General features: G+C 48.0%; 1 protein-coding gene across 6 annotated transcripts in view; it reads left to right on the top strand.

Annotated features, from left to right (window-relative positions):
- Positions 1 to 961: 961 nt before the first annotated feature.
- SH3KBP1 (SH3 domain containing kinase binding protein 1) overlaps positions 962 to 12,194 on the top strand; it is a 383,287-nt gene continuing 372,054 nt past the window's right edge. The window contains exon 1 of one of the 6 annotated variants that reach the window (XM_017540642.2): positions 962 to 1,315. In XM_017540642.2, coding sequence (XP_017396131.1) covers positions 1,312 to 1,315 — 4 coding nt within the window. In that variant the 5' untranslated portion in view covers positions 962 to 1,311. The remainder of the gene's footprint in view (positions 1,316 to 12,194) is intronic. The other 5 variants (XM_017540638.2, XM_017540641.2, XM_037742805.1 and 2 more) reach the window with 5 other exon arrangements.

Genomic DNA, 12,194 nt, shown 5'->3' with positions numbered 1-12,194 from the left:
GAAAGGGAAAAGGAAATAACGGGCCGGTAGAGGAATGTGGTGGCAGGCAGAGTATCTATGGTGAAAGGTGTGGTGGTGAATGAACCCAAAACCGAGCTCCTGAATTGCCCACGAATGCCCGCGGATTCTCTGTTTCCTCTTGAGCGCCCACTCAAGGGTCGGCCGTCCAGGTCTAGGGGTCAGCAAGGCACAATGATGCCTCCTGGGGAGGGAGCCAGCCCTGATCTCAGCGGATTCCTGGAACACCAGACCTTGGGAACATTCTTGAATACCCGAACCCCACCTGGCCCAGGCATGGGGTGGAGCTTAGGCAGGTCCCTGCAAGGCGATGCGTCCCCTCCGCCCCGCTGCGTCCTTCACCCGTTTTTCCCCACGTCGGTGCCACCGCCTCATCTGTGCGGAACTAGCACCTGGCCTGCCTGCGTTCCCACGCCGCGCCGAAGGGACGCCGCGTTTCTCTCCCTGCCAAGGGACCCTTTTCCTTCCCCCGCAACAGCCCCCCGGGGAAGCCTCATTCCTGAATGCCTCGATGCCCCACGGTCACCTGCCATCACCCTGGGCAGGCGTTTGGCCCCTGGCCTGCCCCGTTCTCACTCCCCAGCCCGTTCTCCTTTCGTCGCCCGGTGCCGCTCAGCCCCTTCTCCTCCTTCTCCACGTGCCCCTGCACTCCCACGCCCCTCCTCCACGGAGCCCCTCTCCTCCGGTCTCGAGGAGTCTCGCGGCACTTCCCGGGGCGTCAGCCCAGCCGCCACGGGTGGGTGGCAGCGGTGCGGAGCAGGGTCCCTTCGGCGTGGGCGTTGAAGAGGGCGCCTGAGTGCCTCAGCCGCAGGGACGCCCCAGGCGCCTGCCCCGACGCGGCCCGGGCCCCGCCCCTCTCCGGCCCCGCCCCCGCCCGGCGGCCCTGCGTCCCCGGCAGGCGGAGCTGCTGGAGCCTCGCGGCGGCGCTGAGGAGGAGGGGAGAGCGGGCGGCGCGGCCGCGGCTGCCGGGCGCTGGGCTGGGCGGCGCTTTTTTTTTTTTTTTTTCGCAATTTCCACTCGCGGGGAGCAGGAAACCCGGCGTAGCCGGGCGCATTGGGCCGCGATGCAGCAGCAGCAGCAGCAGGAGTCGCCCCGGGGCAGCAGCGGCAGAGGCAGCAGCAGCGGACGGCGCTGAACCGCCGTCGCCGCCACTGAGGAAGAAGCCCGCCCAGCCGCCACCGCGTCCAGACCCCGGAGCTTGGTTCCCCGCGCCCTGATCCCGGCGCCCCGACCCCCACGCCCGCCTCCGCCAACTTTCACGCTGCCTCGGCGGCCCGGCCCGGCTCAACGCCAATGGGTGAGTGGGGGCCGCCTGCGTCCAGGCGTCCACCTCAGCCTGGGGGCGGCGCGCCCATCCTAGAACTGCAGAGCCCGGGAGGCGTCCCGGGGGCAGGGTCCGGGCGGGAGACAACGCAGTGGGCGCCCTCGCCTGCCTTGCGCACCCCCATTCACTCCCATTTGCGCCCGTGTCCCCGCTGAGCCCGCGCGCTGCGCAGACGGAAACCCGTGGGGGCCTGGGCGGAGAATCACCGGGACCGGCCCCAGGCCGCTCCGGCTGAGGGTTGCAGGGGGTGTGGTTGGCTTTTCGGGTGGGCGGGGAGAATTTTGTCTTGGCCTTTTTTGCACCCGAGCGCGCCCTCCTCTGCGCTGCGGTTACGGGTACCCGGACCTGGTGGGCTCCGGCCGTGCGTCGGGCTGCTGGTGCCCTCCTGGTCCTGCTTCGGGGGAAGTTAGAACCTCGGGGTCTTGGAGGGGGGTGGGTTGCCTTTGCTGGGGGCCGACAGAGGTTGGGGGGGTGGGGCGGGAAACGCCCCAGTGCCAGGCCTGGCTCGCAGTCCCGGGGTCCGGAGCACCTGAGGCTCCTTTCTTTGCGCCCCCCTCCCTCCAGGCCCCGACCCTCTCGCTGCTGCCTTCCTCCAGCCTAGCCAGCTAGCAAGCTCTTTGCTCCGTGATGCTAAAAGGCCGCTTCCCATACCGGCCTCTAAGTCTGCAGGGTCTGGGACCTGGAAATGGTAATCCGGTCCTTGATTTACTGAGCAAACAAACATCAGTTCCAAGTAGCCAACTAACCTTTAGGCCCCCTGGGTCCCATTTGATTTAGACCCCGGAGCATTGGAACCACCTTGCTGCCCAGAGAAGCTTCCACTTTATTGGCAAGGGACTTATGATTACTTGGGCTATTAAATGTTTGGTCTACCCAGATAACGTTCTTGCTGACAGCCACCCTCTGTTTTTCAGCCTCTGGCAGATTATTTTTTGGTGTTCTTAGGCCAAACATAGGAAGGCTGCAGATGATAATAAAAATAATAAAGTGAGACCTTTCTGTGTTCAGGTAATAGGATTCCAGTACACTAGTCAGCATGCTCAGAAAGCCTGAAGCATTGGAAAAGAGGAGGTTTAACCCAGTCCATTGTTGACAGGCAAAGTTAAAATCCCATTTGTGGTCATTCGTCAAAAAAAGGTTTTCCTTTTCTAAAGTAGTGGTGATCTATTGGCTTCTTGGCTTAAATGTTGCTTTTTTCACAGTGCCTTTCTCTGATCCCCTTTGCCACCCCCCGTCTAAATTGGTTCCCATCATATTTTCTCATACAGCACCTTTTTTTTTCATAGCAGTGTTACATATTTGTGCGTAATAGTTATCTCCTGTACTGTAAGTTCTATGACCATAGGGACAGCGCACAATGTTGCATAGTTTGCTCAGCCCCTTTTGGTGTCTGGCACAGAGCAGGACCTAAATATTTGTTGAATGAATGCATAAGGGGCATGAAATCCTCCTACTCTTCGTGGGACAGAACCCTTAACTCACTCTTGTTTTGCTTTGCCCCGTAAGATGATTTAGTTCGTTGGCAGAAGTATATACTTTAAACTTTACAGGCCACTTTAGTAATGGATGAATTTCTCCCAAGGTAACCAAAAATTCTGTTTTGATCACCTTTCATTTTGGGTGAGTCACCGAGAGGGTTATGCATGCACAAAAAGAATTTAGATCCAAACATCTCCCATGGCCGGATTGTGTTTTCTGTATCTCAATGAGAAGGGGACTGAATTTCATTTAAGAAGAAACAGACCTGTTTTTCAGATTTGAACTGTTTTCATTCTTCAGAACTTCCTAAGAAAAATAGAGTGCTCTTGTAGCTGTTAGTCCTTTCAAACTTAATCTTTATTATAACCTTTATTGCAGGGGGAGGGGGCATTGATTTTCATTTATTTCAGGAGTTAATACTTAGAGGTGATAATATCAAAATGAATGTAATTTAATTCATGTTTATGGTGGGATTTAAGGCACTTGTAGTACTTTGTGGCTAAAGATATATTTGTAATGAAGTACAGTTATTTAATCCTTCATTCTGTATGTCTTCCAATGGAGTGATCTAATGGGCTGAGGTTGTGTGTGTGCACACAGAGACACACCCCTTCCTCCAAGTCTCTGGTTTTCAGATTTATCCAGTTTATCATTTGATGCAATTTTATTCTTTTTTTTTTTTTTTTTAAGAGGGAAGGTCTCAGTCTTGCCCAGGATGGATTCAAACTCCTGGACTGAAGAGATCTTCCCAGGTAGTTGGGACTGCAGGCTCACACCACTGTGCCTGATTCTGATATACTTATATTCTTACGTGGCCTGACAGTGAGTTTTCTGTTGTTGGATAACACAGCAAAACTGTATCTTACAGTTTGTTTTCTGAAAAATAACAGAAAGGAACCAAATCCCTAACCCTGAAGTGAAGCTGGTTAGTTGCAAAATGACCTCTTATAAAAGCCCATCAAAATGTGCCCTCTGAACTTGCTAGGAGATGCATGCCTACAGTGCCAAACACAGAGAAAGCCTCTTATAATTACAATTACACAAATATTATGGTTACCTAAATCTGTGAGTAGTGAAGGGCTTGCAAGCCCAGCAAATGATTTCTGTTTAAATAATTCCAGAGTAAAAACAAAGTTGAGATAGCCCTTAGCAATGTATTTATTGCATTGGCAGTAGACTGCTGTATGCTAAACTAAAGCTAAAAGGAGCATAATGGGTCAGTGTCTACAAATGTCTTGAGTTAGAAATGGAAGAAGAGGCTCCCACCTTAATTGTACATGAGGTTTACCCACTTCTGTCCATCTTGGCACAAGCAAAAGCTTACTGTGGCCCTGGTTGCACAGACCTTGGTGGTTTCTTCTCCTACTGCTTCAGTTCTTTTGGCGTTAGTGACATTCTCTCATCAACTCTTGAGTTTGTAGTTGTTTTAATGTATGTTACATACAGTAGTATTTGTTCATCTATCCATCCATCCAATGTTTATTTACCTGCTTTGCATACCCACTGTGCTAAGAGCAGGTGCAGAGCAGAGATGTGACTGTTTGGGCTTCTCAGTCTAATGGAGGCTGACTTGAATGCAATGCGCATGGCAATATGTAGCCCAAAGCCATGAGAGTGCATAAAAGAAGAGTGGAAAAGGCCAATCTGACTTAGCCTGGAGAGTGCCAAAGACAGTGTCTTAGAGGAGATCATGTTTGAGCAGAAATCTGGTTGAGTATGAGTCATCGCTGCCCTCCAGCCACAACTGGTTCTTGTGGCAGGGAGGGAGAATGGACACCGTGGGAACCTTGGGGCATCTCAGTAAAATGGTGCAAGGAAGGATGACTTAGACGACTTGCACCTGTGTCAGGTGGCTTGGGGAAACGTTTAAGGAAGCTGGACATTACTTTGAATTGGGTGCTACCAGGGGGAGTTCTGTGATTGGATATTTTAACAAATGTTCTCTAGAAGCAGGGAAAATCAGAGGCAGGCTACAGCTATGGTTGGTAAAGCAGCAGCCGTCATTTGTATTAGCCAGGATTGGGAGATGTTTTGTCATGTTTGTGTTTTGGACAAGGTGCATGTTTTGTACATGTTCAGATATGATTACTGTGTGGTCTTGTTTTCATCTTATCACATCCTGGTCACAGAGTGTCCTTGTCCGATGTTGGTTTTATAGGGAATTGTTTCTGTTTAGCAGGACACCCAGGCCCAGCTGCAAGTGCACAGCCAGCTCCTAGGTAGAAGAACTGCTCTTTCTTCGAGTTAACTATGTAATGGGCAGGGGCAGGGAATAGGAGGCAGTAGGGGAGGAAAATGGCTTTGTAGGTATATCTGTGGCTACTTCATATCAGCCAGGTCTAGCCTGGACTGTTGTTCAATGTTAAGCACAATGGACACCTGAAATGCTATACTAGGGGGAAAGAGAGTGACAGTGCAAGAACACGCTGTTGAGAACCAAGAAGTCAGTGCTAATGGGAAAGATGCAGAACAGGAAAACACCCCAAATCCTTACAGTGTTAGAGAATGAGAGCCTCTAATGCTTTGCTTCTCAGAGGGTGGTTCCCAGGCCAGTAGCACAGCCTCCCCTGCAGCACTTTAGAGACACAAATTCTCTGGCTTCATTCCAGCACACCTCCTGAATCAGGAATGCTGAGGATGGGGCCCAGCAATCTGCATTTTCATGAGCCCTCCAGGTGGTTCTGATCATGGTCAAATGTAGAACCCCTCCTTGCCTTACAGTTGAGAAAGGTGACCTCCAGAGCTTGTGGTTCACTGCGGTACACAAGAATCTCTGTTCATATGATGAAGTTATAAGTGGCACATTACCTTAGGAGAAGGAGAAAGACATATTCCTACTTTAAAACAAACTTCTTGTGGTGTTAAGGTGGTTCAGTGTGGATTCTTCCATGAATCCAGTCCAAGCAGACCTCCAACACCTGGGCATCAGTGACACTAGCCAGCCGCTCAGTATTAGTCTCTGGGACTTTACCAGTGTATCACACAGGTGCTTCCCAGATTCCTTTTCCCTCCATCCTCTTTAGAGGGGACTTTAAGATATACTGTTTGCATTATTCCAGTGTGTAATATTTGTTTATGATTTTCTATACCGGTACCTGTGTTCATTTCTGATTGCTCCTCTAACTACCATGAACTTAGTGCCTGGAGACATCACAAGTTTATCATCCATCATTGGGCAACGATCACGAAGTCAGCAGAGCTACATTCCCTCTGGAGGCTGTAGGAGGGAATCCCTTTCCTTGCCTTTTCCAGCTTCCAGAATCCGCATTTCTTGGCTTGTGGCCTCTTCCTCTATCCAAAGCCAGCAACGGCTGGGCAGCCCTCTCTCACATGTCATCATTGTTACTGACTCTTCTATCCCCCTCTTCCATGTGTATGGACTCCCGTGATAACACTGGGTCCACCTGGATATTCCAGGATCATCTCCCCATTTCCAGGCCCCCTGATCAGTAAATTTAACTCCCCTTTGCCTTGTAACCTAACATTTACACATCCTGGACTTTATGATGTAGGCATATGGGGGGTGGGGGTGGGGAAGGGAATGTTATTCTGTCCACTACACTGCCCTGTGGTAGACCTGACTTTTCCTGGTTTCTCTTGGATAACCATGTGTTCATAGTCAACTGCCCTGTCCCTCCTTGGGAAGATTCCATCTTTGGTTCTATTTAGATTTTTACACTTTATTCATAAAGCTGCCTTAAAGTTACACCTTGCAATCACCTTTTTCTCCTCTTCACTGCTGTTTTTTTGAGACAGCTTGTCTTGCTCTTCCCCTTTCGTCACATGGCCTGCCTTACATTTACCACGACCACCGACCTCTGGCACTGCCTTGATTGTGTTCCAGAAACTGATCATGCCAAGGTTATCTGGAATGATCCTTCTCCAATCACAAAATACATGATCTCAGGCCTCACCATGTTTGACTTCACTGAAGCTTTTGAGACTGAAGACCGGAATGCTTTGTCTTCTAGAACACCCTATGTGTTCCTGATTTCTCCTACACTCCTCCCTCCTTTTTTTCCACCCCGTCCACCTGTGGGATGCTGTCATCGCTGGTTCCCTTACGTTTAGTGTGTCCTTAAGTGATTGCAAACACTTTGCCAATTCAGGTGTCACCTATTGACAATGCCCACATCTGTCCCCAGTCTTGGTCTCTGTTCTAAGCTCAGGACCCACCCACTGTAAGCATCATGAGGGCAGGAACCTCATCAGTTTGGTCATCATGTTCTAGTGCACATGTTAAGCCTAAGATTAACGTTGGTTGAGCTGATTATCATTGGTATCCTCTCCTAGCTAACTTCACCCAGGTGTGTCTTAAATGCCTCAGACTGAGCATATTGCAAACTAAACTTGGCATTTCTCCTCCGTAATACTTGCCCTGCCTCTTTTACTTCCCTTTTTGTTGAGGGTATTACCATCTTTCCTGCCACTTCCATAGGGATGCTGCTATTTCCTCTTGTTCCTTCCCCTTTTCCTGCCCCTTCTGATCTGCAGTCAAGCCCCAGTGGCTCTGGAATTGACCCCATCTCTTTACCCTTCTATAAATGCTTTAGATCCTGAATGCCTTAGTGAAGCCTTTGTGAAGTGCTACAGCCACCAGATGCCTTTGCTTGTTCTAAGCTCATTCAGGTCTCTAAGCCTTTACCCAGGTAGTTCCCGTCATGGGGAACAGATGTCACTCTCTCCTCTGCCTTATAGCCTTAGTTTGCTGTTGCTGCAGTAACAAATCACTGCGAACCTCGTGGCTTGAAACAGCACAAATGTTTAATCTTATAGTTCTGGAGGTTGGAAGTTCAAAATGGATTTTACTGGGTTGAATCAAGGTGTCAGCAGGGTTGCGTTCTTACTGGAGGAATTCATTTCCCTGCCTTGCCTGGCTTCTAGAGGCTGCCTGCAGTGCCTATACTTCCTTCGCTTGTGACCCCAGTCTTCCAACCTCTGCTTCCTTCCTCACATATCCCATCCTTCACCGAGCCACCTGCCTGCCTTTTATAAGGACCATTGTTTGATATCGGGCCCACCTGGATAATCTAGAACCTCCTCCCCTTCTCAAGATGCCTAATGAATTACACGGGCAAAGTTCCTGTTGCCATGGAAGGTAACATATTCACAGGTTCTGGGGATTAGGATGTGGCCATCTTTGGGGAGCCATTTTTCAGCCTCCCACATCCCTTGTGCATCTGTAGGAGCCTGCTCCAAAGGTGTGCTGTACCATACTCTTTAAAAAAAATTTTATTTTTAATTTTTTTGGGTCCATAGTAGGTGTATATATTTGTGGGGTACATTGATGTTTTGATACAGGCATGCAGTGCAAAATGGTACAACATTTCCTCTTGTATTAAGCCTCCATCTCCAACTGGATCTCCTCAACTCCATTGCCCTGGCACCTTGCCTGGCAGACAGTAAGTGCCATATGTTAATGAATGAATGTGTAACTCTTTCACCCAAGTACGGTTACAACTTTCAATTTTCCATGACTATGGACCACCAGGAGTGAGTTTCCAATTCTGTAAAGTCCCCTGGGCAGAGCATGTTGACAGGGTCTGTTTGCTGACAGTTCCTGGTGGCCCATACCAGGTATAGTGGATGAGAAGGGTGACACCACATGTATCACATGGCTTCAACAAAGAACTGCACATTTTAAGACAGAAAATTTTCTCTGGTGGTGATTCTTAACTGGGGGCAATTCTGCCTACCAGAGGGATACAGCAATATTTGGAGACACTTTTGGTTTTCACAGCTGGTGGCGGGGATAGGGGGTGGTGTGGAAAGTCAGTCTACTGGCATCTACTAGGTGGAGGTCAGGGGTGCTGATAAACATCCTATGATGCACAGGCAAACCCTCTCCCCCACAACAAAGAGTTATCTGACCCCAAATGTCAGTCATGCTGAGGTTGAGGAAGCCTGCTCGGGGGAACCCCAGGGGCTTATTAACATAGAGGGCTGGAGTACCATTTCCTTACTTCATCATCAGTTTTTCTGGAACATAAGGTTTTCTGTATATAACCACAGTCTTTGTTTTATGCAGGAACTTAGAAGTCACTAGAGAACAGGACTCTTTGGCACTGTCTTTCACCATTTTGTTCTTTGAATGGAGAGTGTCTTAACACAACTGTTGCCTTTCTTTCTGGGGAGAGGCAAGGGCTTTGGGGCATAAAGTTGTTAAACTTGCTTCTGGTAGTGTTTAGCCCCTGTAATATTTTGTCTTCCTATTGTGATATGCTTTTATGTGGGAGGACAGGTTGATGGGTCCTCCACTACTCACATATTGGTCCCTGGCATTGAAGGGCTGGAGGGAGCCTTGGCAGTCATGACCCATAACATCAGATGATGAGACTGAGCCTCGGAGAGGCAGTGACAATGATCTCCTAGTGGCAGAACCCAACTGCCTTCCAATGTGGAAGAACCAACCAGCCCAGTTTCTGTAGGTGCTCAGAAAATGTCAGGCTCCTGCTTCCCCTTGTGAGGCTCTTGCTACAGTCTCTTTCCCTAGTAAGTTTTTTATTTCTTATTTTTTGAGATAAGGTCTCACTCTGTTACCTAGGCTGGAGTGCAGTGGCACAATCAAGACTCATTGCAGCCTCATCCACCAGGCTCAAGCCATCCTCCCACCTCAGCCACCTGAGTAGCTGGGACTACAGGTGTGTGCCACCAAACCCAGCTAATTTTTGTATTTTTTATAGAGATGAGGCTTTGCCATGTTGCCCAGGCTTGTCTCAAACTCCTGGGCTCAAGTGATCCACCTGCCTTGGCCTCCCAAAGCGTTGGGATTAGGTGTGAGCCATCACCCCAGGATGTAAGTTTTTTTAAACAGATTTATTGATGTATAATTCGCATGCCATACAATTTACCAATTTAAGGTGTGCAATTCAATGGGTTTTGGTACATTATTAATTTTCTGCTAAAACATGTAACAATTTGCCATTCTTATCACTTTTAAGTGTACAGTTCAGGTATATTTACAATGCTTTGTAACCATCATCACTATCTAGTTCGAAAACTTTTATTTAATCACCCCGCCCTAGTTAAGTTTCTAACTTGAAGGCCTGAATCTATGTCCCCTGGGGGGACTGGCCAGCCAATTTGGAGAACACTTGGAAGCCCAAAGATCCCAGTTGAGATTCTAAAGGAAGATAGGAAAAGGGAAAGCGTGGCTTTTTTTTTTTCTTTAAATGTTTTTGGTTGTTATTTCCTTTGGGAGGCCCTTTATTTTTGCGCGCGTTCTCTGTCTCTCTCTCTCTCTCTCTCTCTCTCTCTCTCTCTCTCTTTTTCCCTTTCTCCCTCCCGGCACCTTCCTTGGTTACATACCTTTCATCCTATGAGGAAATTTTGGTTTTCCTTTTACATCCTGAAGCACTTGTGAGTTAGTTGCTGATGTAACTTCCTTGGCCATTACTGGGATTCATTAAGAATGTCTAGGCTGGGTGCGGAGACTCACACCTGCAATGTCAGCACTTTGGGAGGCTGAGGCGAGCAGATCACTTGAGGTCAGGAGTTTCAGATCAGCCTGGCCAATGTGTGAAACCCCTTCTCTACTAAAAATACAAAAATTAGTCAGGTGTGGTGGCACATACCTGTAATCCCAGCTACTCGGGAGGCTGGGGCAGGACAATCACTTGAATCTGGGAGCAGGAGGCTGCAGTGAGCTGACATCACACCACTGCACTCCAGCCTGGGCAACAGAGTGAGACCCTGTCTGCAGAAGAAAAAAAAAGTACATCATGGGAGAAAATACCTCAGTGCCAAACAGATCCTTTGAATTCACACACACAGGGTTGATGTCATTCCACGTTTCTTCACCTAAATTTCTTCAGCTGGCAAAGGTTCACCAGCAACCTGGTTGATTGTGATCACTGGGTTTTCAACTTGATCGTTATTTTATTGGTACATATCTTGCAGGCAGCTCTGTAGTTTTCATTAGAGGACACTTAAGGCAAAAGGTAGCTCACAGGTCTTAACTCAGTGATCAACTGTGCTTATATTTAACCTTACAAAGAAAAAACACTAATAACAAAAATCCTATGATATTTGTCCTAGCAGAACACTATCCAGTTGGCAAGAAAAGATCAGAAAAGGCCTTTGCCTGTTTCCTTTCAGTGGCCACAGAAGTGGTGGGGGCACTGCTGGAGGCTGGTCTGTCCTAGGTGTGGGTGACAGAGTGGTAAGATGAAGTGGAGTTCTGTTCATACTGTTATTTCTTTCTATCTTGGATTAAATACTTAAAACATTTCAATGCTTCTTTCTTTCTTTCTTTTTTTTTTTTTTTTATTCGGAGTTTCGCTCTTGTTACCCAGGCTGGAGTGCAATGGCGCAATCTCGGCTCACCGCAACCTCCACCTCCTGGGTTCAGGCAATTCTCCTGCCTTCAGTGCTTATTAATGACTCATTTGGCATAACAAATTTAAGTCCTTGAGGACCCAAGTACAGCATGTATAGACAGTTTAAACTACCATCTCCTTACACTTGAGCTTTTTGCCGGCCAGTATGCAAACACTTGCCCTTGTGTTTTTGCCAGATTTTTCTGGACTGTTCTAGACTTGGAAGACTTGGGGCCATGTTCTAGGCCTGGTCCTCTGGGGTTGCACCAGTTTTATCCATCACATGCCACCTCCCCGTATGAAAAGTCTTTAATTAGCTTAGTGTCCTGTCTAATTATTCCAGCTAGTTCTGAGGTTTGTACCTGGAGCTAGATGGAGACACTTGGCCCTCATTTTGGATGAAGACTGGGAAAGGCCATTCTTGCTCTGCTCCCCACTCCCCTTAGGCAGCATCTTCATGGACCTCCATTTTCTTCACCAGGGTGTTCTGGGTGCCATCCTCTGATGAGCATTTCACATGCTAGCTTCTCGCTGAAATTCATTTGACACCAACGACTTAGTAAATGCACTTTGCCTTTCTCTTGTTTTGATCATCAAAACAAAATAAACAAAAACATTACTTCACAACTTGACCCAAATGGGACAGTTTTAAACCACTTAGCCAGTGATATCTAATTGTCCCTTTGTTCTCAACAAACTATTAGATAGCAAAGAGAGGTGTCAAATACAGTAGGTCAATGAGCTCATCTGTCATCCATGAAGCAGGATGGATAGAGTAAATGTTTGTTAATTGATGGTGATTTTTTTTTTAAAGCTTAATTGCTGTTTTTGACTGTCAGAAAACAAATGAAAGTAATTGGCTTGGTGAAGGTGGATTGTTGCGGGGGAAGTGAGGTGGAAGATTTCACCAACTGAAGAAAAAATTGGAAAGGGGAAGCAGTTCACACTGTGTTCATCTGTGTTTTTTTTTTTGGGGGGGTGGCGCATAATGACTACAGCTGCTTGCTTGAGATTTTTTTTTTTTTTTTTTGAGATGTAGTCTCGCTCTGTCACCC

This window comes from Cebus imitator, unplaced genomic scaffold (assembly GCF_001604975.1).
Source record: "Cebus imitator isolate Cc_AM_T3 unplaced genomic scaffold, Cebus_imitator-1.0 Scaffold128, whole genome shotgun sequence".
Taxonomy (NCBI): domain Eukaryota; kingdom Metazoa; phylum Chordata; class Mammalia; order Primates; family Cebidae; genus Cebus; species Cebus imitator.
Note: the sequence above shows the minus strand (reverse complement) of the source record. Positions and strands in the feature narration are given on the sequence as shown.